Source organism: Apodemus sylvaticus, chromosome 5 (assembly GCF_947179515.1).
Source record: "Apodemus sylvaticus chromosome 5, mApoSyl1.1, whole genome shotgun sequence".
In the NCBI taxonomy this organism is placed as follows: Eukaryota; Metazoa; Chordata; class Mammalia; order Rodentia; family Muridae; genus Apodemus; species Apodemus sylvaticus.
In genome coordinates, this window is record NC_067476.1 from 150167377 (window position 1) to 150190367 (window position 22991).

General features: G+C 48.0%; 2 protein-coding genes across 2 annotated transcripts; one reads left to right on the forward strand and one right to left on the reverse strand.

Annotated features, from left to right (window-relative positions):
* Positions 1-2234: 2234 nt before the first annotated feature.
* Wfdc8 (WAP four-disulfide core domain 8) lies at positions 2235-11029 on the reverse strand. Its single transcript, XM_052181567.1, is given in 7 exon segments — positions 2235-2374; positions 3185-3325; positions 5909-6076; positions 8178-8318; positions 10740-10842; positions 10926-11005; positions 11008-11029. Coding segments are annotated over 7 exon segments (795 nt in total).
* Positions 11030-14838: 3809 nt separating this feature from the next.
* On the forward strand, positions 14839-18703 carry LOC127684695 (WAP four-disulfide core domain protein 6B-like). The gene is made up of 4 exons (XM_052181568.1): positions 14839-14987; positions 16066-16197; positions 17803-17973; positions 18427-18703. The coding sequence occupies exons 1-3, from the start codon at positions 14897-14899 to the stop codon at positions 17967-17969; spliced, it is 390 nt and encodes a 129-aa protein (XP_052037528.1). The 5' UTR covers positions 14839-14896; the 3' UTR covers positions 17970-17973; positions 18427-18703.
* The last annotated feature ends 4288 nt before the right edge of the window (positions 18704-22991 follow it).

A 22991-nucleotide genomic window follows, 5' to 3' on the forward strand; every position in this document is an offset into this window, starting at 1 on the left:
GAAAAACAGATCAATTTTAGAAAAGCATTCAAGACTGAAATCCACAGAGGAATGGGCAGAAAAAGCGCACAGGCTATGAGATGAAGAATCGAGTGGTAATAAGCCAGAGCCAGTGGCAAGTGGGGGAGGACACAATATGTATCAGGTCCATGTATCTGATAGTGTTGTGTTGCAGAATCCATGAGGGAGCTTCAGGGACTCTGGGTGAAGGAGGTGGTGGCCTCCACAGTGCAGAGGAAGGAGAGTTAGAACTCGGGAAGATGCAGGGCTTCACTGCATGTTCTGGTGCAGAACCCACAGCTGTGAAACAGGCAGCATCTGTGCAAGAGGTGTGTCTGTGCATCAGGCATTGCCGTGAACTCATGGCTCAAGGCCAGTCCGTGGCTCAAGGCCAGTACGTGTGCCCAGTGAGTTAAGAGGTCCTGGGTCCCTCTGGACAGGCACAGCACGCATCGCAGGGACAAATCCAAGATTCCACGGATACAGTGGGGGAGCATCCTGTGACATGGCCGCTAGACAGTTGTGTCACCAAGTGTGTGGATGACCATCTGCACCTCATTCCAAGGGTGACTGAAAAGGTGAAAGGGTCTCTCGTGTCTATTGGGGAAATAATTCTTCCCGGTTGCTGTCTAAGCAGAGAGCAGGAATCTGCATAAAAAGAGGGATGGAAACTTAGTCTTTTAAGTAAAACCTCCCTCCCCCTCTGTCTCTCTGTCTCTCTGTCTCTCTCTGTCTTTGTCCATCTCTGTCTCTCTGTCTCTCTGTCTTTGTCTCTGTCTGTCCATCTCTGTCTCTCTATCTTTGTCTCTGTCTGTTCATCTCTGTCTCTCTGTCTCTGTCTATCTGTCTCTCTCTCTCTCTCTCTCTTTTGTTTGCTTTGTGTTCTGGGACAAGCTCTCATTGCATATCTCTAGCTGGCCTGGATCTTGCCATATAGACCAGGCTGGCCCAGAACTCATACAGGTGTTCAGATCTCTGCGTCTTGAGTGCTGTGACCAAGCTCACCACAAGAAAACCTGTAACCTCCACAAACCGGAACTCCCAGGGGCTCCCGGAGACAACTGACAACCAGGGAGCCTGCATGGATCTAATGCAAGCAAGTCCTCTGTATGTGTTTCATAGTGCTTTTGCAAGGACTCCTAACAGAGGGAGTGGGAACTGGTTGTGACACGTTTGACTGCTTTGGGGATTCCTTTCCTCCTACTGGGTTGCCTTGCTTGTCATTAACATGAGGGGAGGAACCTAGTCTTATTACAACTTGATATGCCATGTTCAGTTGATATCTCTAGAAGGTCTGCCCTTTTTTGAAAGGAAAGGGAGGAGGAGATGGGGAGCGGGCAGGTGAGGGGGAGAGACTGGGAGGAGAGGATGGAGGGGAAACTGTCGTTGGGATATAATAAATTAATAAAAGGAAGGAAGAAAGGGGAGAGGAAGGAAAGGAAGGGAAGGGAAGGGAAGGGAAGGGAAGGGAAGGGAAGGGAAGGGAAGGGAAGGGGGACTGAATGAGCTGCAGAAGGCAAGCAAGCAAGCAGCAATCCTCCTGCCTCAGTCTTTTGAATGGCAGGATATGTGTGCAATCAAGGCCAGCTGAGGGGTTCCTGAAATTTTTTTTTTTAGTCAACAGAATGTGATAGTGTGTGTGTGTGTGTATGGGTACATGTGTATGCAGGTACATCTGTGTATGCTGGTGTGTGTGTACATATGTGCACACATGTATGAAGGCCAGATGTCATGCCTGGGTATTATTTTCTCATTGGCCTGGTGCTCACTGATCATGCTAACCAGTGGCCCACAGAGCCTCCCCTCCCTGCCTCTGCAGCTCTGGGCTCATAAGCACAGCCTTCCACACCCGGCATTTTCACATGAGCTCTGCGGATCAAGCTTAGGTCCTGATGTTCGCACGCCAACTTTGGTTCCCACCACCCCCAACAGGTGGTTCCCTTCCCCTTCACAACCCTTCCCTTATACCAGGGAATCTGACACCCTCTGCTGCCTCCAAAGGCACACACATAAACACATCTATACACTCACAATTACATAAATACAAGTAAAACTTAAGTGTGTGTGTGTGTGTGTGTGTGTGTGTGGCACAGCAGGCTAAGCAGTACTGTCATAACTGGCTAGTTGGCAATGTCACTTATGACTGTAGCTGGGTATAAAGACAGAGGTGAGGGCCTTATTTTACGCTACCCATAATGCACCACTGTGACAGCGGAGTGTCCCCCACTCACTGTTCAGTGTCTGGGCTCCAAGCACTTCAGTCCACAGCGTGTACAGCATTTCTCGTCCAGAGGACAGTCGCTGTCCTGCAGGCACTTGGGCTTGTCGATCTTAGAGCACACAACGGGCTTCCTCGGGCAGAAGCCTGTTTTGACTTTGTGAAGTAAAATAAGACAATTGACTTTTAATACTCGGAAATAATCTGACACAAATTTGGAAACCCCAATAATGTTTTCTCTCTCTCTCTCTCTCTCTCTCTCTCTCTCTCTCTCTCTCTCTCTCTCTCTCTCTCTGTGTGTGTGTGTGTGTGTGTGTGTGTGTGTGTGTGTGTGTGCATACATGCACACTTATCACAAGACACCATCAATTTGTGGTCACTGAAGAATGAAGACAGAGAACAAGCAAGGTTTTTTGTTGTTGGGTTTTTCTTTTTGTTTTTCCCCAAGACAGGGTTTCTCTGGTTTCCTGGCCTGTCTTAAAACTCACTCTGTAGACCAGGCTAGCCTCAAACTCACAGAGATCAGCCTGCCTCTGCCTCCCGAGTGCTGGGATTAAAGGTGTGCATCATCACCACCCAAGTAAGGTTTTCTTTTTTTTTTTTTCACATTCACAGAGAATGATTGCACTCATGAGAGGCTTTGAAGAGATGAGTGCAAGTGTCCAGAGGTCAACATGAGGGCGCTGGTTGGACATTTTAAGTCTCCTGAGAAACCTTAAAGATTAGGGCGAGGGGTATCTGAGGCTCAAGGGACTTCTTCATCTCTTAGCCAGGTGCTGCGGCAGGAGGATGCTAAGTTTGAGGTCAGCTTGATTCTATAGTGAGATCTAGACCAGGCTAGACCATCTAATAACTTCATGCTTTGCAATGCTGCCCTCACCCATTCCACAGCATACTGATGCCACCACAGGATGTCACCTGTGGCAAATGCCCATAGGCTCTGAGAGGTTTGCCCGCAGTCCTTACCTAGCCAGGCTTGGGCACAGATAAAGCCACACTTGGACTCACAGCATTTCTCCTTGTCCGGGCAATCCATGTCATTCTTACAGGAGGCTGGGCACTCCATCCGCATTTGGAAAGGGAACAGCGGGCACTGTCCTTTCTTCTCTGGAACAAGAGCAGAGGTGAGTTTTAGGGTGACTGACTGCCACACTGCCCTTCAGATAGCTCTTCTCAGGGGTGATCTCCAGTAGGCTGAGGAGAAACAAAAACATGGGGTACGCCATGCAATAGAGTGGGCTTAATGCTGCAAGCCAACCTTATCAAAGCCCCAGTCCTAGGGGCTGGAGAGGTGGCTCAGTGGTTAAGAGCACTGGCTGCTCTTCCAGAGGTTCTGAGTTCAAATCCCAGCAACCACATGGTGGCTCATAACCGTCTGTAATGAGATCTGGTTCCCTCTTCTGGCCTGCAGATATACATGCAGGCAGAATGTTGTATATGTAATAAACTAAAAATAAAAATAAAGCCCCAGTCCTGTCTCTCAATAAGCTCAGTTTCTCTATGAAATAAAGGAAACTATGTGTCATCTTCAGGTTTGTGGTTTACATATAGTCACCGGGGCCAAGGCCTAAACCTAGACCTAACCCTAGATAGGGTAGATATGTGAGCTGCCTATGAATGTAAGGGTGTCCTCTCCTTACCTTTGCAAGCTGGCAAGGGCCCCAGACGTGGTGCGAAAGTTTCCCTTTGAGTTATAATGGGAGAAAGCATCACACATGCCTCCCTGAGACTCCTTCAATTCATTCTCTCTCTGTCTCTCTCTGTCTCTTTCTGTCTCTGTGTCTGTGTCTGTCTCTGTCTCTCCTTTCTCCTTCATCCCTTCCTTTCTTTTTCTTAGGTCAGATTCAGACATGAGGAGTTTTTTCCCAACTTATTCCTGATTTTGTTTCTGTTTTAGTATTTTGAGACAAAGTCTCATGTAGCCCAGGTTGGTCTCCAACCCACTGTGTAGCCAACACCACCAACCTTGAACTCATAACTCTTCTGCCTCGACCTCCTAAGTTCTGCGTATATGCCTCATGTGTTTGACTTTCTTGAGTCCGTGGCTCAGTGATTCTTTAGAGCCCTCCAGAAAGGGAAGCACATGGCCCTACCTTCTCAAAGTCAGGTCACGAAGTTGTCTTTGCTATTCAGACACAGCAAGGCTGAGAAATTAAAAACTTCAGCTCCACCCTCTACCAGCTGTCCATCCCTGGGCAACTAAGAGGATTGTAACTCTGCTTCCTCATCTGCAAAGTGTTAGTGATGGAGCCAGGTATGGTGGCTCACATCTATAAATCCCGCAGCTGGATGGCTGAGACCGGAGACTTACTGCAAGTTCCCGGCTGTCCTGGGCTACAGAGTGAGACCAAAGAAATAAAACCGTAAAGTATCAATGATGGAATATTTCTCAGCTTGCCTCATGAAGCTTACGGTGGAAATACAGTGGCAGTAAGTCAACCACACTCAGCCCAGAGCTGGCACGTGCATTTTGAAGATCCACAGTCATTTCTCACTTGTCATGTAGTGGGCACATCGTGAAGAGCCAGCATGCCACACCCTTTATATCACTGACGGCATAGAATCCTGCCAACACCTCAGTGAGCCGCTGGATCTTCCAGAATCGGAAAGGTGAGAGAACTTGCAGCGAACAGAGGGGAGTAAGAATTTAATCCAGTTTATTTGGTGCACACTGGCTCCCAGCAGTAGCGGCACTGATCATTGCATTGAAGAACCAAGTCTATAGGCTTCCAGAGATTGTCACCACAGTCTCCACCTGTCAGGTCTACACTTACTTCACAGGGTTCTAGAACTGACCTGTCTGGGCCTCCTTCAAAGGTGGTTCCTCAGGACCATGCTCAATGGGTTGATGTAATGAGAAGCATCTTCCTCCAAAGAGTTAGACCCGGGCCTCAGCTTTTACTGGCCCGATGTTTATGAATACACTGTGTGTATTGTCTCATTTCTGGGGGTTGTGGGAGACTTCAAGAATAGAGAGGTCACACACAGGCAGGTGAAATGGGGAGCAGGAAGAGCAGGATTGAGTCCTCAAATGAGGGCCATGGAGAATCAGAGAGATCGGGGGAGCAGTATGGGAGCCCATCGTTGGGAAGAGAAAGTGAGAGACAGTTGCCCAACTGCTCAGAAGAGAGGAAGGGACCAGAGCTCTGAGATCACTCAGTGTAACCTGGAAGCCAGGGCGAGCCTGGGAAGTTAAGTTCAAGGAGTTTAGCTGTTTCCCTGGAGACAGCAGAAGACTGGGTGGGAGGGAAAGTCTTAAGATGCAGGCTGCTTGCTTGGAGAGTCACCTCCTGAGTGGGAGGCGGCTCGGAGCAGGAAGGACCACACCTCCTGGCCCTTCCCAGACCTCAAGCCTTCCTTGTGTAGGCATCCCAAAGTGAACGGGCAGAGGGGCCAGCCCACAGGACCACTTCCTGGCTCCCAGAGGCCTCCAGTCTGCTAACTCTTCCTCCTTTCCCAGCCTCACAGTGTTTGCCTTAGCTTAGCTTCCAATCACAACAATTCCATTAGGGAACACCGTTAGCGTCCCCATTTCATAGTCCAGCCAAAAGTCATGAATGCAAGCAGCTACCCAAAGGCCTCTCAAGCAGCAACCATAGAGCAAGGGTTTGGACCCAAGGCAGCTTGGTCTATTATTATACTGTTTGTAGTTAAGCAAGGCCCTCTGACTACTAGGGATATAGGTCTTACCAATTAACATGCAAGCATTCCTGCAGTCAGTCTTGCTGAGGAAGTTGTTCGAATTCCCATGGCATCCACTGTATATAAAGGCCCTGCACTGGTGCTTCTCAGAGTCAAAATACCAGCGCATCAAATTGCTGGAACAGTCTCCTTTGTCTGCAGGTAACATGCAGGGCTCTGAGGTGAGGAAGCAAAACAGGAGTGTAAAGAGGAGGTCAGGTTCCTAGCCACAAGCCTGCATCACAGAAAAATCCAGTGGGGAAAAGACATAGGTGGGCCATGGAGATGGCTCAGCAAGTAAAGACATTTGTCGCCAACTCTAATGACCTGAGCTATGGATCTCCAGGACCACACAGTGAAAGGAAGAAACCAACTCCTGCCTGTTGTCAGGTGACTTCCACAAAAATGCCATGGCAACCTCCCCAGCAGAATGAAAACAAACACATGTAGATTTTTCTTTTTAAATTCCCACCCCTGGTATTTTATATGTACTGAGTAGTCGGTCTACTTTCATGGGGCTTGTACACTATGTGTGTGCAGTACCGTCTGAGGCCAGAAGAGGGAGCCACAGCTCCTGGAACTGAACACAGGTCTCTGCAAGAGCCAACAAGTGTTTTCAACTGCTTGAGCTATCTCTCCGGGCCTCCAATTTTTCTTTTTAAAAGACATAGGCTTTGTGGCACACAACTGTTTATAACTCCCGTTGCAGGTGACTCGATATTCTTTTCTGACCTTGACAGGCACCAGTCAAACGTGATGCTTATACTTACATGCTGGAAGGCCCACCACACAGATAAAACATAGATAAATCTTTAAAAAGACATAGGTTCTAGTTCTAGCTCTGCATCTGAGCTCCGTACTGTGCAGCTCTTCCAAGCATTGCTTCTTACAAAGTGCATTATGAACAGCACACAGAAACACTTTGATGCAAATCTTTCTTGCAAGTGACCTTGAGCTTTGAGAGGGCAAGATGTGCTCAGGAACTGTGCCCAGAACGCCCGACAAAGTGTCTGGGATACAGGGAGAACAAACACAACCCCTGATGTCTAAAACTGGCTATGACACAGGGAGGCCACAGTGTTCCACTGCTCACAACCCACACATTATTACTCTAAGATCATGATAAAGGGAGACAAAAGCAAGACAACAGAGACTCACGGAATACTAAAGACTTCCAACTTCTAACTAAAGTCAATAGCTAACATTCCTCCACTGATTGACGCTTTCTCTCCCCTCATCCTATACACCCTCGTTAGAGACAAGAGCCACAGAGATAGATGCCCAGCCACAGAATTAATCCATTTTTGGACAATATCCAATTTAACACTAACCCTTACTTGTCTAGTCTCTCAGAGTTACCCAACCCAAACCCAAATCCTACAATAGGCTCAAACAGATTCTTACTGAGCTAGACGCCTCGTGGTTGTCTATGGGGACCCTTCTCTGTGAAGGTCACGAACAATAAACTGAAATGAATTTATGTTAGTTTTAGGTCAAAGAAAGTAAAAACTGATCTCATATGGCTCCGAGTTAACAGAGAGCTTGGGCTCTTAGAACACTTCCAGACAGCAGGTTCTCTGGTCTCTCCGTCCAGCCAAGCCTCTGCTGTCATGTCTCTCTTCAATGTCCTTCATGTATCTTTAATTTTGAGATACAAACAGTCAACACTGTGTGTGTGTGTGTGTGTGTGTGTGTGTGTTGCTTTTTTGAGACACAGTATCTCTATGTAGATCCAGCTGACCTGGAAATCATAGAAATCTACCTGTCTTTGCCTCTCAAACGTCTTAATATATTAAGACACACGCCACTATGTCTTAATATATTACTTAGGTGTGAAATCAAGAAAGAAGTGAATGAATCCCTGTTAAATGTTTGGTCCCTGACATAAAGGATACTGAAAAATTAGGATTTCTAGGAAACCCTTTTTAAAGGCCAAAGAGTTTAAAATGATCCTAGCATCTGGGTTGAGGGAAGCTTCATTTCTCAAACAACAATTTGATTGAAGTTTGTTTTTGCAAATAATAGCCTTATACATAGTGAACCCTGAGTAGGCACGAGATATTTGTAAATGATCGAATGAAAAAAAAAATCTAGCATCAATATCAACTACTTGAATTCATTCCACCTGGACACACGACTTGGACTTAAAGGCAGAGAGTGGAATTACAGAATGAGGAAGGCATAAACTCTGACCTTTTGGTCCGGTCTTCTAAGAGGATTGTTCGAGTAGTTCTGGGCATAGCAAGAAGTGGGCAACCTCCCACCTGGATGCCAGTACCTTCGTAGGGATCCATGCACCTCTTCCCGCAGGCAAAATGGCAACACTTGAAATGCGCCTCACAGTTGAAGTCTGTTATGCAGGAGCTCAAACTCTCATTTTTGCATTCCAACCGCTTCGGAGGACACTCCCCCACTTTATCTGCGAAGAGAGAAGCAGCCAAGTTCACACCCCCATTCAGCCCCCTTCCTCCACGGCAGAGGCGAGCTGTGGGGGTCTCTGTCTTCATCCACCTCCGACTCGCAGTTCTTCCCTTGCTTATACGTAGGAGCCACATCTGTCACTCTGTGTGAGCACTTGATCCCTTCCAGTGGAGCAGAATCAAGAATTTGAGCTCAGGTAGCCAAAGGAAAGCTGTCTTGGGTTCCAAAGCACATAACTAGGCAGAGACATAGCTGTTGGTCTTAAACAAGAGCTATTTCCATGGGACCCGATGACTTTGGCGCCTAACTCCTCTGCCTCCGGCACCACAGTCAGCAGAGGACATTGAAGAGCAGTGAAGGAAAGGCAATGGCATGGAGCCAGGAGTCCTGACTTTGGTCCCCGACATCTTTTGTGAACTAAGGACCAGTCTGGGTTCAGTTCCTCTGTCCAGTCTGGCAGAGGAAGGAAGTGCAGTCCGACAGATCTGATCTTGTTAGCCTGGCAAGGTCTTGTTAACTAGACAAATAATATTTGAAAATACTTTTTATTGTCAGAGTCCCAAGTTTCCCAACTATAAGATGAGAATATTGATCCCTGCTTGGAGTCTGCTTGTTGAAATTATGTGGGACGATGCCTGTAATACACGCCCTACAGTGCCGGGCATTGGGTCAACACCAGTTATGAGGTCGCATCCTCCCTTTTACGCCCATGGCATGACTTCCAGGCTTCATGGTTTGCGGTGGCCAGGATTCTAACGTTGTGTGCCTCAACACTCTTGTCCTTTTTATTGAACCAAGCAGTGATCTAGGCACTGCTCAGAGGGACCTCGTGGGCATGATCCAAGCCCTATCAACAGGACCCTTTAAAAGCAGGGTTTCATCGTTGGTGGAGAAGTTAGAGAGATTGTAACTGTGGGAAGGTTCCAACAGACTGTCTCAGCAGCTGTGACCATCCATGGCAGATGGCCAAGTGCCAGGAAGTGACTGTGGCTTCTAGAAGCTGGCATCACTATAGAAACAAGAGCCCCAGACCTAAAATTGTAAGAGGACGATTATACTGCACGTTATCTGAGAAGACAGATAAGAAGCCCCACCTGGCACTTTGCTCTCTGCCTGGTGCGAAGCTGAGAGGAAAATCTAGACACACAACACCAGATTTCTGACCTCTTGATAGAGGTTCCGTAGCAGCAGGCAGCTAATGCAGTGCCCCGTGACTCTGAGCAGAGCACCTATAATCGGGATTTAATCACAGAGTGCAGATCTTCCTGGGTTTTTGGAACTATGCAACTTTAGAAGCAAAAAGGTCCACATATCAGTACTGGCTTCCTGGCTTTGTAAGTTCAGAGAATTAGATCAGTGAATTAGGTGGAGTCTGGGGCTTACAAGGATCACTCCAGGAGCCCAGTCCTGCTTTGTAAGGTACCCAGTAAAGACGGCCTGGTTCTTATCTGGAGCAAACACTGAAATAATTTGTGATTCATGAAGAAACTATGGACTATGGGGCTGAGTCAGAATCTCTATAACATAAGGGCTAGGTGATTCTGTGTTTTAGAGATACCCTAGGCAATCCTGACACAGGCATTTGGATGCTACATTGAAGCACAAGAAAAGCTAAACAGATAACGTGGAATCACCTCACAGTGATCAGGACGAGGAAGTTTTGAGATTATAAAGTCCAGTCCCCCATCTCAGTACTGTTGACTCCAGCCTCCCTCCTGCTTCCTGGGGACACTTCAGCCTCAGTGTGGGGTTGTTGCTATTGTGCATTCTGCCCACCTTGTCACCTTGTCATTTGAGCTCTCCTTCCTCCACAGATGGCCCTCAGTCACTTACCTTTTGTGCACGCACCCAAGGGACTCTTCCATGTTTTCTGGTCTCAGGCGTCTCCTGAGCTTCCTGGACTCTTCCTGGCTTAACATGATTCCTTCCCCACAATTCTGTTTAGTTCGGGTGTTTCTCCCCCAAGCCCACCCTCTCCTCTGAGCTGAAGACCTTTCTTCACAGTTACCTGAGGAATAGCCATCTAGGAAGCTCTGGAGAGCATTGGTTTCAATGTGTTTAAGACAGAACCAGCGTCTCCCAGGCCCCCACTCTCTGTACCCCTTCCTGACCCCACCCTGACCTTCAACACGGAAACAATCCTGTTATGGAAAGCACTGAAGAAAGGAGGCCATTGCACACCTCTCTGGATGCACAGTGAATAGTTAAGTCAAAAACCTTGAAGGCACATATTGAGGAAAACTAGGGAAATAATTTGGGTAAACAGGTGAAGGAAGCCACCAACTGGTAAACAGAGGTGGCTCTCTGTGACCCTGAATCCAGCAGTGCCAAGCAACCCTAGTCCCCGCCTCTCGCTGCAACCCTCGGTCCCCAAGAGCACTGTGCAGGAAGAATGGCTTAGCCAGGCAGTCATGCGCACGTTTGATCTTGGCGGTATACGATGCTGTGGTCTGCTCCAAGGAGAGGAGGAGAGACAGCAGGAGAACTCCACTCCACCAGGAGCTGGCGAGGCCACGGAGGGTCTGTGTGAACAAAGGACAGGCCCGAGTTAGGCTCACACGGCCTGTGCAGAGATGCCCCGGGGAGAGCCCCCAGCCCCACTTACATCTCGGATGAGAAAGAAGAGCCGGAGGCAAGAAGGGATCTGTCTGAGGTGGCAGGTTGAGACCAGTCTGAAGCAGTCACCCAGGACTCCCCATGGCACCCCATACTTAGCCATGGTGCTGCATCTGGTCCTCCTTGGTCGTGTCCCCACTGTCTCGCTCCTGGGTAAGAGGTCACACTTGAACCACCACAGGGCTCCATTTGGAACAGTTCCCAGGTCACTTTCCTGTGCTTCTGTCTGAAGTAACTTCAGACACGATTCGGCAGGACCTTTGCTCTGCTCCACTGATGACAGGAATGGAGATTGTCTGGAGACCTGGGCAGATGTCACAGGATTTGGGTGTCTCAGAATTACCCAGGCATGAGTACATTTATGTGCACGCACACACATAGAGAGAGAGAGAGACAGACAGACAGACAGACAGACACATACCCAAACACACACACACACACACACACACACACCTTTTAACAAAGAGATTCTTCTTATTTCTTCTGGCTTTATAGAACTCTTAAGATCTTATGATTCATCTAGACAACCTGTTTGTTCCTGTCCCACATATGTTTTTAAATGTATGTGTGTGTGTGTGTGTGTATCACAGTATACATGTGGAGGTCAGAGGACAACTCTTGGGAGTCCATCTCTCCTTCCACTGTGAGTACTGGGGTAGAACTCAGAAAGGAGCCCCTACCCGCTGAGCCAGGGCCTCTACATGGGTTTTTTGTTGTTGTTGCTTTGCTTTGTTTTGTTTCAAGATGAGATGACCCTGTGATGTCTGTAGCTTCCTCTAGACAAACACATTTCAGAAGCAGTGAGAAGAAGGGAGAGGGAAGAGAGGACGCCCTCGTGCAGCCTCTGCCGGGATGAATCCTACTGGAGAGTCTCAGAGCCCACAGAGCTATGACCATGCCTTGAAGCATCACTCCTGGAGCTCCGACCGTACGACAATTTGCAGAAGCTGCCACCCCTTTCCCCACCTTTAAAAGAACCCTGATGTCCTTCAGCCCCCCAAAGACAGCAGCACCTGGACTCTTCAGGAATAGGAATGTTAACCCCAAATCAGTAATTGTGATTTTGGCCTTTTCTTGCTCATGCCTACAGCATAAGTTGGATCCTCAGTTTTTCTCTCCCAGAAAATGGGCAAATACAGCTAGCTTAGCAGCCTTGTTGTGGGAATGTGGACGTAACAGCGTAAAAATCTGATCCATCATTATAGAATCACGATAGCATGGCATAAAGCTTGCGCTCGGAGTTGGACTGTTTTCCTGGGTACACCGGGTTACCAGCTGTATGGCCTCAGCTCAACCATTTAACTTCACTGTAACCTCTATTTCTTTTTACTACAAACAAAACAAAACAACCAAGAACACCTATTGCCCGACAGGAGAATTGGTCAGACGTAGTCTGATTAGACATGCCCTGATCCATGCTTGTTAGGGAACCAGCAGCCGCAGTGAGTGCCAACAGTAAGCCCTGCCTTGTCCACCAGCTCCACTTCCCCAGCCAGACTGTAGGCTCCTCAGAAAGCTGAGCCAGACACTTAAGCTAGTCTTTTGGTTTAAAATTTAACTTGTCTATCAATCTAGTCTTGAGAAATAATTGATCAGATTAGCCTCTAGCCAGTCATTAAAAAGGAGAGTTCCCAAGATAAGCATGATAGGAAAACACAGATCTGTCTATAGTCCTCCCAAACATAGTGGAGGATATTCCATTGCAATTCTACCCCATGTCTACCCTATGGAATATAGTTATATTAACATGGAACATATATTACTATGCACACAGGGAATGTGGATATATTACAATAATTTATTGTTTACTTAACAAGTCATTCTGTGTGGTTTTTAGGGGGCAGCTTTACCACAGGATGAGTCTGTTTTAAGTGGGAGGCATTTATTTGCCAAGAAGCCATAAGATGGGATTGGAGGGATAACTCAGCGGATACGAGACCATTGAGCGCTCTTCCGGAAGATCTGGGTTTGATCCCCAGCCACTGTGACACCGCTTACGATCATCTGTAACTCCAGTCCCAGGAGACCTAGACCTCTCTTCTGGACTCTCCTGGTATCAGGCATGCATGTAGTATACAGACATTCATGCAGGAAAAATACTCATATACATAAATTAAAAAAAGAAAAAGAAATGAAAAGATGCTGTTTGTAAGAGGCAGGGGCATACTGCTGAAGAGTTGCCTGGTACAGTTTAACAGAACCAGGATGAACCAGAGTGCCCAGGTAGAAAGCTGTCATAAGACATAATGGAAGCTGGGCTGGGGTGGAGCTCAGTGGACAGAGTTCTTGCCTAGCATGCAGGAAGCCCTGGGTCTAATCCCCAGCCGCACATAAACCTGAAGTGAAGATCTGACATCCCAGCATCAGGAACTAAAGGCAGGAGGATCAGGAATCCAAGTCTCCATAAAGAGTTCATTCACCCCGGACTGCATGAGACCCTGGCTCAAAAAACAAAACGATACGAGAGATAAAGACATGAGTGGACACCAGGTGACCCTGCCAGCCGCAGTGCGGCAGGGGGGAAGGGGGGCGGACCAGGGAAGACCCCAGAGGTCCCACCTGGGGACCACGAAGATGACCAAGTGTGCTGTGGAAAGATGGGAGGGAACGAGACACAGAACAGGGCGCAGCGGAGACAGACGGAAATGGAGAGAAGCAGTTTGGTGTGAGCAGCCTGGACCTTAACTGTCCAGCCGAGAATTAAGATTCCAAGTGGCAAAATGTGTCTGGAAGGTCACGCGTGAGCTTGTCTTTTAAGTCCTTCGTGTAGTTTCCCATGATGCATTGTCATTTGGTTTTCAGTATTTATTTCAATATTGCCCTTCGTGGTTTCAATTAGATGTAGTTCGCCTGATTTATCTTAGTGTTTTCGTCTCTCAATACCTGCTTTCGTTTTTTAATGCAACATAGCTCTCCCCCTTGGAACATCGTACATATTACCCTTTTCATTTTAACTTTTACTGGGCAAATGATGGTTGCACATGCTTATGGGGTAGGATGAAATGAGAGGCATGTACACTGCAGGCCAATGTGAGGTAACTAACATAGCATGGTTATTCTGTTGGCAACTCTGAAATCTGCAGAACATATCATTGACCGTGATCCTTAACATGCACAAAGACATGAAAACTTACCATGTTTTCTTTGCTTGAGTTCTGTGGGAAGCATGCACAGAGGAGTGGAGTTTGGAGGTAGGTAGAGCACGCACCACGAGGAGCTGAGTCCAGATCTTCAGAAGCCAGAGAAGGCTGGATGAAGCAATGCATGCATCTCTAAGGCCAGGGCTCCTACAGTGAGATAGGAGACAGAGACAAATTCCCTGGAAGCTGATGGGTGAGCTGTCCTGGAATACATGCTAACAGAAGCAAAATCTGAGGAGACTGCCTCAAACAAGGCAGAAGAGGCACAAAACAGCCCGGGGGAAATGAGATCCTGTCTCAAGGAAAAGAGAAGGATGGAGAGAGGGAAGGAAGAGGAAGAAGGAAGGAAGGAAGAAGGAAAATGTGAAAAGAATGGAAGGGAAATGGAGGACTAGGGACAAAAAGGCAAAAAATAAAAAACAAGAAACAAAACAAAACAACAAAAATAGCACACGAGGGGAATCAGAAAGTAGGAGTAAGGTATTTCCAAACCCCAATTTGTCTCTGAGAAATGGAAGGTTCTGAAATTCGCATAACTTTGCTACGAGGTTCTAGAAGACCCCAAGTACTGCTTTCCCTCTCCAGAAGAAGCCACAACTCAAGAACCACCCATTACAGAGGCCCAGACCAGCACAGCAGATCCCTCTCTCCCACAGTTTGCACTGCAGGGACAGCTAGTCCCCTGATGACTTCTGGGGAGGCAACGTAACTGGCTCACATCCAGAGCTGCTTCCTGGACTGTTGGGGCACGCAGCAGAGGCCAGAGCCACTGACAAGCTGCTCCGGGTTTAATGCCTCCAACAGGCTACAGCTTCCTAAAATGAGACTCTGGGGACTTCTGCCACTCCTGGTCCCCTTCATCTTCCTGTGGAGCATCCAGGAACCTGATCTGGCAGAGGGGGTCTTTGTCAGTAAGTACTGGGTCCAGTTCTTAGCATGGAGAGAAGAAACTTGATGGGGTTAGAGAAGAAAACACTCTGCAGGTGACAGTGTCTCCCCCACCTCGGCCCCGGGCCCTGATGGGGTGATGTTTGGAGTCAGTGTTTCCCCAAATCCTGAAAAGATGGCTTGGCTGGACCCAGCCCCTCTGTCTGTGAGGTTGACTCCCCACCATTATAAAGAATTCTTCGTGGAAGTGTTGGGATTAGTGTGCATTAAGTGGCCCTGGGGATTAAAAGGCCAAAGGGATTTCCACTGAAGGCCTGGCCTCTTCCCAGCACCACCCCCTCAGCTCCCAAACCTGCCCACAGCAGCTCCCCAAAACTTTCCTCTACCACAGAGGACATTCCCTGGTGCTAAAGGGCAGCCCCCAGGAGTCCCTTAGCATGATGAAGCCCGGAGATTCTGAGCACTAGAAGGCAGTGGTGGAAAGTGGGTGCTTAGGAGGTCACGTGACAGGTGCGAATTCTGGGTCCACTCCTTGGGAGCTGTGTGACTGCATGAGTCCATGCAGCCTCCCCATGCTCTGGGTCCTCTGTTCTGTGTGTGCAACACTGACCAGGCTCACTCATAATTGTGTAGTGAGGAGTGAGGAGCAAGAAGAATTGTCAAGTGCCCCGGAAGTGCTTCTTCGGTATGACGTACTATGCCCAGAAGTACTTCTATGGCCCACTGTTCATTTAACCCAGGCACCTTGTTTGACCAAGGCTTTTCAAACTCTGTCATATTAACTTTCAGGACGACAATCTAGGCAAAAGTGATAGCAACAGGGGCCAACCAAGGACAATGGCAAATGCTCAGAACAGTTACAAAAGGGTGGGTCCTTCTGGGGATTCTTGTGGGTAGTGGAAAGAGGGATAGAGAATGTCCTGGAAATTAGATGCCAGAGTCATTACAGTTCGAGGTGCAGCTGGTGTTGTGAAAACCCTGAGCTGCTGAGGGTTGCCTCCTCCTAGTGACAGGTGAACTTGGCAGAGGTGCCCTGGGACTGGGAAGGAGGAACAGTATCTCCCTCAACTCCTCACGGGGCCTCATCGTCTCCTCCTGTAGGAGCATGTCCAAAGTATAAAATAAAGTGCAACTTAGAAGAAAGAGACCGGTGTTCACGACACTCACACTGCCCAGAGAAGCAAAAGTGCTGTCTGTTCGCCTGTGGGAAGAAATGCCTGGACCTCAGCGAAGGTACCCGTTCTGTCCCCTGTGCCTGCCCTCCTGCTCTGGCCCTGCCGTGCCTTCTGGGTCACTCAGGTTTCATGTGTGACCCAGATTCTCAAGGTGTCTGAGTGATGACACCACTGGGCAGGGCGAGTGTCCTTTTTCATTTTTCTTCAAGTATCTGAATTGAGCGATATTGCCTTTTCTTTTAAAAATGATTATTTTCTGTGTAAATATGTTTTGCCTACACGAATATGCACTACATCCATGGAGAAGAGAAGAGGGCATCATCTCCTCTGGAATTGGTAATGCAAATGGTTAGGAGCTGCCATGCGGGTGCTAGGAACTGAACCCAGGTCCTTCAAAAGGGCAGCGAGAGCTCTTAGAAAGGAGATGTTGATCCACCTTTGACTTTTCTATTTTGGACTCTGTTTTCTCTTTCATAAGATGGATGTAGGTACGGGTCATGTGATCTCTTGCCTGCTCTGTGGTGCTGCTCTGAGATGCCCAGTAGCTGTGAAAGATTCATCAAATACCAACAGTGTGTCTGGTTATAAGATAGCATGAGGCAGGTGTGGGTGTATCATGGGCAGGTGTGGGTGTACCATGGGGCAGGTGTTGGTGTACCATGGGGCAGGTGTGGGTGTACCATGGGGCAGGTGTGGGTGTACCATGGGCAGGTGTGGGGTCTCCTGGCTTGTTTGTCCAGGCACTGTCCTCTCTAGCACTTCCGGCCTCCTTTACTCTGTTCTGTCTCACATCCTTGAATCTTACAAATGACCATCAAAATTATTCCCCCAATGTTACCAGTCAACAAACACTTGGGGTGCTCATGACACCCTTGAGGGCTCCACCTGCTCACTGTGGGCAGGAGAGCTTTTCCTGGGAAAGGCATCTAGGCCTCGGAAACCAAAGCATGGGGAATGTGCAGGCAGATGGGGGAGGAGCAGCTTGTCAGGCAGCAGCAAGGGCTCATGGGAAGGCCCTGGGTTAGGAGACCTGATCAGGACTAGAGCCGCTGGCAGGTGGGGAGGGAGCAGCTGGGTGAAGGAGGAAGCTTTGAAGGCTGGCCTTGATCCTCCCAGTGATCCAGCCCCTGGCTGTGGTCCACTTGGGTTCTGGGGACTTTCAGGCACGAGTTTGAAAGGATGTGTGTCAGGACCAGCAAACAAGAGAAGCTGTGGAAGGGGGGAGGGGGGACATGGAATTTGGGGTTTGGGGACAACTTTGTCATGAGCTAGTGGATCTCTGGAACCTGATGCCCAGTCAACTGGAAAGGTTTGGATTTAGATGGATGCCATTCCTGGCAGAAGGAAAGAAAGCAGGAACATTTGTGAGGCAAAATCTTCAACACGCCATTGCTCCAGTGCTGAGAAGCAACGGAAGAGCTGTGTGCGATGGCTGCATCTGCTCCAGCGACAGCCCTGTCCCGACAAGCAAGGTGGTACTTTGTGTTACCATCCTGCAGATGAGAAAACTGAGACCAAAGCAGTTCAAGTGACTGGTCACAGTTCTCATGGAACTGGGAGCACAGCTCTGAGCTACACAAAAGGAGCAGTGGACAGAAGGGGGCGGGGTTGTCCCCTAGGGAGACAGGCAGCCAAATATCTGTCTCCTATGATTTCCCCACAGATGTGTGCAGTCTGCCTCAGGATTCTGGTCCCTGCCTGGCCTACCTTCCACGCTGGTGGTATAACCAAGACACCAGGCTCTGTACGCACTTCATCTATGGTGGTTGCCAAGGGAACCTTAACAACTTCATGTCTGAAGATATCTGTACATCCATTTGCAAAAACTAACACTGTAAGTGCTAAAGGTCCCCAAACTTCATGCTTACTAAGTCTAATCAGCCATCTGAGAGCCTTGGTCCTTTCCAAGGCCCAGGCAGTCCTGGAGCTGGGAAGGACCTGGGATGGCGGGAATAGCAGGCAGGCAGGCAGGCGGGCGGCAGGCAGAGGGACCTGCACACCTGAGGTGAGTCACGGGAGTGCAAAGCTCACAAGAGTGGGGAGCACCCAGAGCAACTCAGAGGAGGAGCCTGAGGCCTGTCATGGCCACCACACTGAAGCAGCAGGTATGGAGTGGCAGTCAGAAGGCATGGTCACGCTGGGCCCAGCACTCACACCTCTTCTGGCTTCCCTGCTTGCCCGAGGCTGTGCAGAGGATCCCATCTCCCCTTCCATTAGCTGGAAGATCCGTTTCCTAAGGTGACTGGAGCCAAGCATGTCCATCCTTATCCTTGTGTCTGTCTTGCAGATATGTCTTCCTGGATATGATAAGGATGAACTGGAAGAAGCCCCACATCTTGGCTCCTTATCTGAGGCTTTCTTCCCGTGAGCCCAGCACATGCTCTGGATTGGCTGCCAGTGGCCAAGTCTTAGCCACTGAGACTTTGGCTGTTCTGAAACCAGAACCCCAGAATGTGCTATTCCCTTCCCCAGACCCTAGCTTCTGTTCAAATACCATGACCTTCGACCTTTGACCCCCTTCTTAGTCTGGGACCCTATCACCTCAAATTTCAGGGCTCAAATTTATTCCTATGTAGACTCTAGTTCCTCCTAATAAAGGATTCTGTGAATGGTGTCACCTCAGAGTCTGAATAACTCATCTGCTGTCTGCAGGTGTTCACATCTGTTCACAGTCCTCTGTATGCAAAATCACAACTGTGAGTCAGGATAGACGTATCTATCATAAGATGCTACAGAACCGTGCAAGGGAAGAGCCAGCAGCCCTAAATCTGAGCGGCTCATTTGAAAAGTATTTAGAAATGTGGTAGAAAGTATTTCAAATAAGAGCATGATTCACAATCAACTTTTTAAAAGGTGTGTGTGTGTGTATGTGTGTGTGTGTGTGTGTGTGTGTGTGTGTGTGTGCAAGTGCATGTCCATGGAGTCATCGTGGTTTGGAGCAGTTTGAAGTGGTTGCTGGAAACCACACTTGGATCCTCCACAAAAGCAGTGTGCCCTCAGAGCCATTGAGTCATCTCTGCAACATGTTAATTCTATTATTACTTGTAAAAAAAAAAAAACTCCTAATGAGGCCTCCATAAAAACGGACTTATGGGGTGTTTGCAAGATATCTCAGAGTGTTATGGGGGTCCACTTAAATTCAACATAACTCAAACACCAGGTCAATGCAGATGACAAAAATGCATTGTAGGGCAGTGGTGGCGCACTTGGGAGGCAGAGGCTGGTAGATTTCTGAGTTCAAGGCTGGCCTGGTCTACAGAGTGAGTTCCAGCCAGGGCTACACAGAGAAACCCTGTTTCAGAAAAAAAAAAAAAAAAAAGGAAAGGAAAGGAAAAAAAGCATTGTAATGGAGCAGCTACTGATTGATCAGGACCTCAGAACAGACTCAGGAACTGATCTGCAACAAGCCAGAATAGCCCACAAGCTTGCAAATCTTAAACACCTGTGCCAAGTTATTGCTACATTTTCCCACCACTCAGGATAGTGTTGTTTTCTGGGCCTGGGAACATGACCTTAGTTCAACCCTGCCGGCAAGATGGAGAAGCTGCCCTTGAGATGGCTGAACTCAGGCAACTGTCTCCTTACACGTTGTCCCTGAGATGTCTGCATTCCATCAGCTGTTTACAACAGATGCTGCTCAGCTGGAGGGAAGTCCCCAGCTCCCCTAGGGCCTGGGGCCCTGAACTTAGATTCCCTCTATGATTAAACTGAGTCTGAAAAAAAAAACTTGGCAACATTTAGAACAAGTTCATTCTGCTTGTTCCCAACAAGGCCAGAAGATAAAGGTGTTTGTTGAGCAAACCTGACAGCCGAGTTCTATCCCTGTAACACTGTCTTAGGGTTTCTATTCCTGCACAAGCATCATGACCAAGAAACAAGTTAGGGAAGAAAGGGTTTATTCAGCTTACACTTCCAAATTGCTGTTCATCACCAAAGGAAGTCAGGACTGGAACTCAAGCAGGTCAGGAAGCAGGAGCTGATGCAGAGGCCATGGAGGGATGTTCCTTACTGGCTTGCTTCCCCTGGCTTGCTCAGCCTGATCTCATAGAACCCAAGAACACCAGCCCAGGGATGGCACCACCCACAAGGGGCCCTCCCACCCTTGATCACTAATTGAGAAAATGCACACAGCTGGATCTCATGGAGGTATTTCCCCAACTGAAGTTCCTTTCTCTGGGATAACTCCAGCTTACATCAAGTTGACACACAAAACCAGTCAGTACACATTCGTGAACGTGAGAAGACAGAAGTGATGCCAGTGTCATCTGACCTCCACTTGTACACTCTTGTCACACACACACACACACACACACACACACACACACACACACAGAGCGCATCACATACACCATATACATATACTACTTGGAGGTAGATCCTAGCATTTTGGAGGCACTGGCTTCTATCCCCAGACAAGCACACATACATGAGGCATGGCAAGGAGAGAGTTGTTTCCATTTTAATTTATTATATTTCTTCACTTAGTGGGAGCATGGGCCATGGCAAATATGTGATAGTCAGAGGTTCATGCTCAGGAGCTGCCTCTTCCTAAGTCAGTATGGTGGTTTGAATAAAAATGGCCCCCACCGGCCCCAAAGAAGGCACTATTAGGAGGTGTGGCCTTGTTGGAATATGTATGACCTTATTGGAGGAAGTGAGTCACTAGGGGCTGGCATCAGAGATTCAGCCATTCAAGCTAGGTCCAGGAAGTGTCACTTTGTCTTCCTGCCACTTACAGTCTCGGATGTAGAATTGTCAGCTCCCTCTCCAGCACCATGTGTGCCTGCCTGCCACCGTGTTTCCCACCATGATAATGAACTAAACCTCTGAACTATAAGCCACCGCCAAAGAAACATTTTCCTGTCTAAGACTTAGCATAGTCATGATGACTCTTTGCAGCAATGAATCCCTAATTAAAACAATCAATGTTAGGATTAAGCAGTGGAGGGTACCTTGGAGGTTTGGGACCAGACCAAGGTGAGTTGCTAAGAGGTCACAGCTGGCAACAGATCTAATGCAAGGGGAATAACTTATATTATGTGAATGTTTTTGTTTTAATCATAGGTGTGTGATATGAGGCTGCCTCAGTCTACAGCCATTAACTATGATTATTTTGAGGTCTGGAAGGGGCCTGATTTTGCCTGCTGCAGATAGTTTAATTCTGGGGACTCTGGAAAGGGAATAAATAACAGAGCCCCAGAGACAGACAGGGGTGTTCTGAAGGAGGAAAAAGAGGAGAAGAAGGAGGAAGGGGTTAGGAGGAGGGGAGGCTGCTGTTACTCCCTCCTGCTGCACCTGGTTGCTGCTGCTGTAGTTTGTAAAGTGATCATGGGCAAAGAGAAGAGACGTTGGAGATATCCTGCTGTCAAAGATTGGACTTGCCCCAAGGAACTCCATACCCCTAATCATCAGAAAACCCTTTCTCCTCTAACCTTCTCTCCTGCCTAATGTTGGGTGGTTGGAAGGATGTTACAGGTATAAGAACCAAATAGCTTTTTAAAACTACCAACCAAAAGGTTTATTGGGAGTGAGAGGGAGCGAAACATCATCTCAGAGTGGAGATATGAAAGAGAGACAGAGACACAGGGAGACATAGAGAGAAAGGGAGGGGGGAGAGAGACAGAGGCAGAGACAGACCAGGAAACAGAATGAACAAGGCCGAGGGAGCCCTGTGGTGTGGCTGGGACCCTTTAAAGCTTTGGAAACCAGTGATGACAGCTGCTGGCTTGCAGAGTCCCTGAGGCCAGGCTGGGAGAGCACCCGATTCAGGACATTCCTCCCTTCTGTTTGCTATAAGAGCTGAGGAAATAGGAAAGGATGTGGTGAGGTAGGAAGGAGGCTACTACTATGCTCTTTTGACTGCTTCCTGCTGTCTGGGGGTGTTGACATCTTTGGACTAGTGAGGACCCTGGTCAAGTCCTGGGAGAGCGGAGTGTTCCACTCACTGTCCAGGCTGTGGGACCATCTGGGGCTAGGAAGGTACAGGCCTATTGGAAGCAGTCTGTGACACTGGACCAGTTAGGGTAGCTGCTTTGAAGCTGTCCAGGATGCAGATTCTTGAGGGAGCACTTAGCCCTGGAAGAATGGTGAACAGAGTAGGTGTGGTGTGGGGGGCAGAAGGTAAAGTTAAGGAGTTTAGGGAGATTATTTTTTTTTCCTTAGGTGTACTTTTGAAACTTTTAGGCCCGCGGTACTGGTAGTTGGGGGAGGGAATTCCAAAATCAGGGAAAGAGGGAGAGATCCTTCCTCCTCAGGAACAGGCAGTGGGTAGGGAAACTTAGGCTGTTGATAAACAGGAGTGCTTATTAGAGTCCATTTCACCCTTGAGAGTTGCATTCAAGTTGACTCTCCAAAGCTTTCAAGAACTTCTGAAGTTTACAAAGATACATTTAGACACGCTAGCACTACCACTGTTTGTAATCTGCACTGAAATCCACATTGTAGAAAAGGCAGTAGACTCACACCTTTGTGTCTTGCAGAAGATTGGGGACCCAAAATGATTTTGAGTTAAAAGCATGAACACTCTTTCCTCTGTCTAGAAGACTGGCTGCATATAATTGGACAGATGTTTTTAGCACAATAAGAAGAACTTTTAAGTCTATACTTAGAAGACAACCAAGGGAAATTTAAAATCTTGAGCTTGTGACTGTGATAGAATTCCATTGATTAATATTAAAACTCTGAACACTTACAGTCTTGCCACAACAGTAGCATAGCCAGGGAGAGAAATCTGAAGCGGTTTTTATTTTATATACACCTTAAATCACTTTGTTATCGCAAGTTAAGCTTTTGCATCTTTGGACCTTATATAAACTTTACATCTTTTTTCTCTTTCCAGTCATTTGCCAGGAG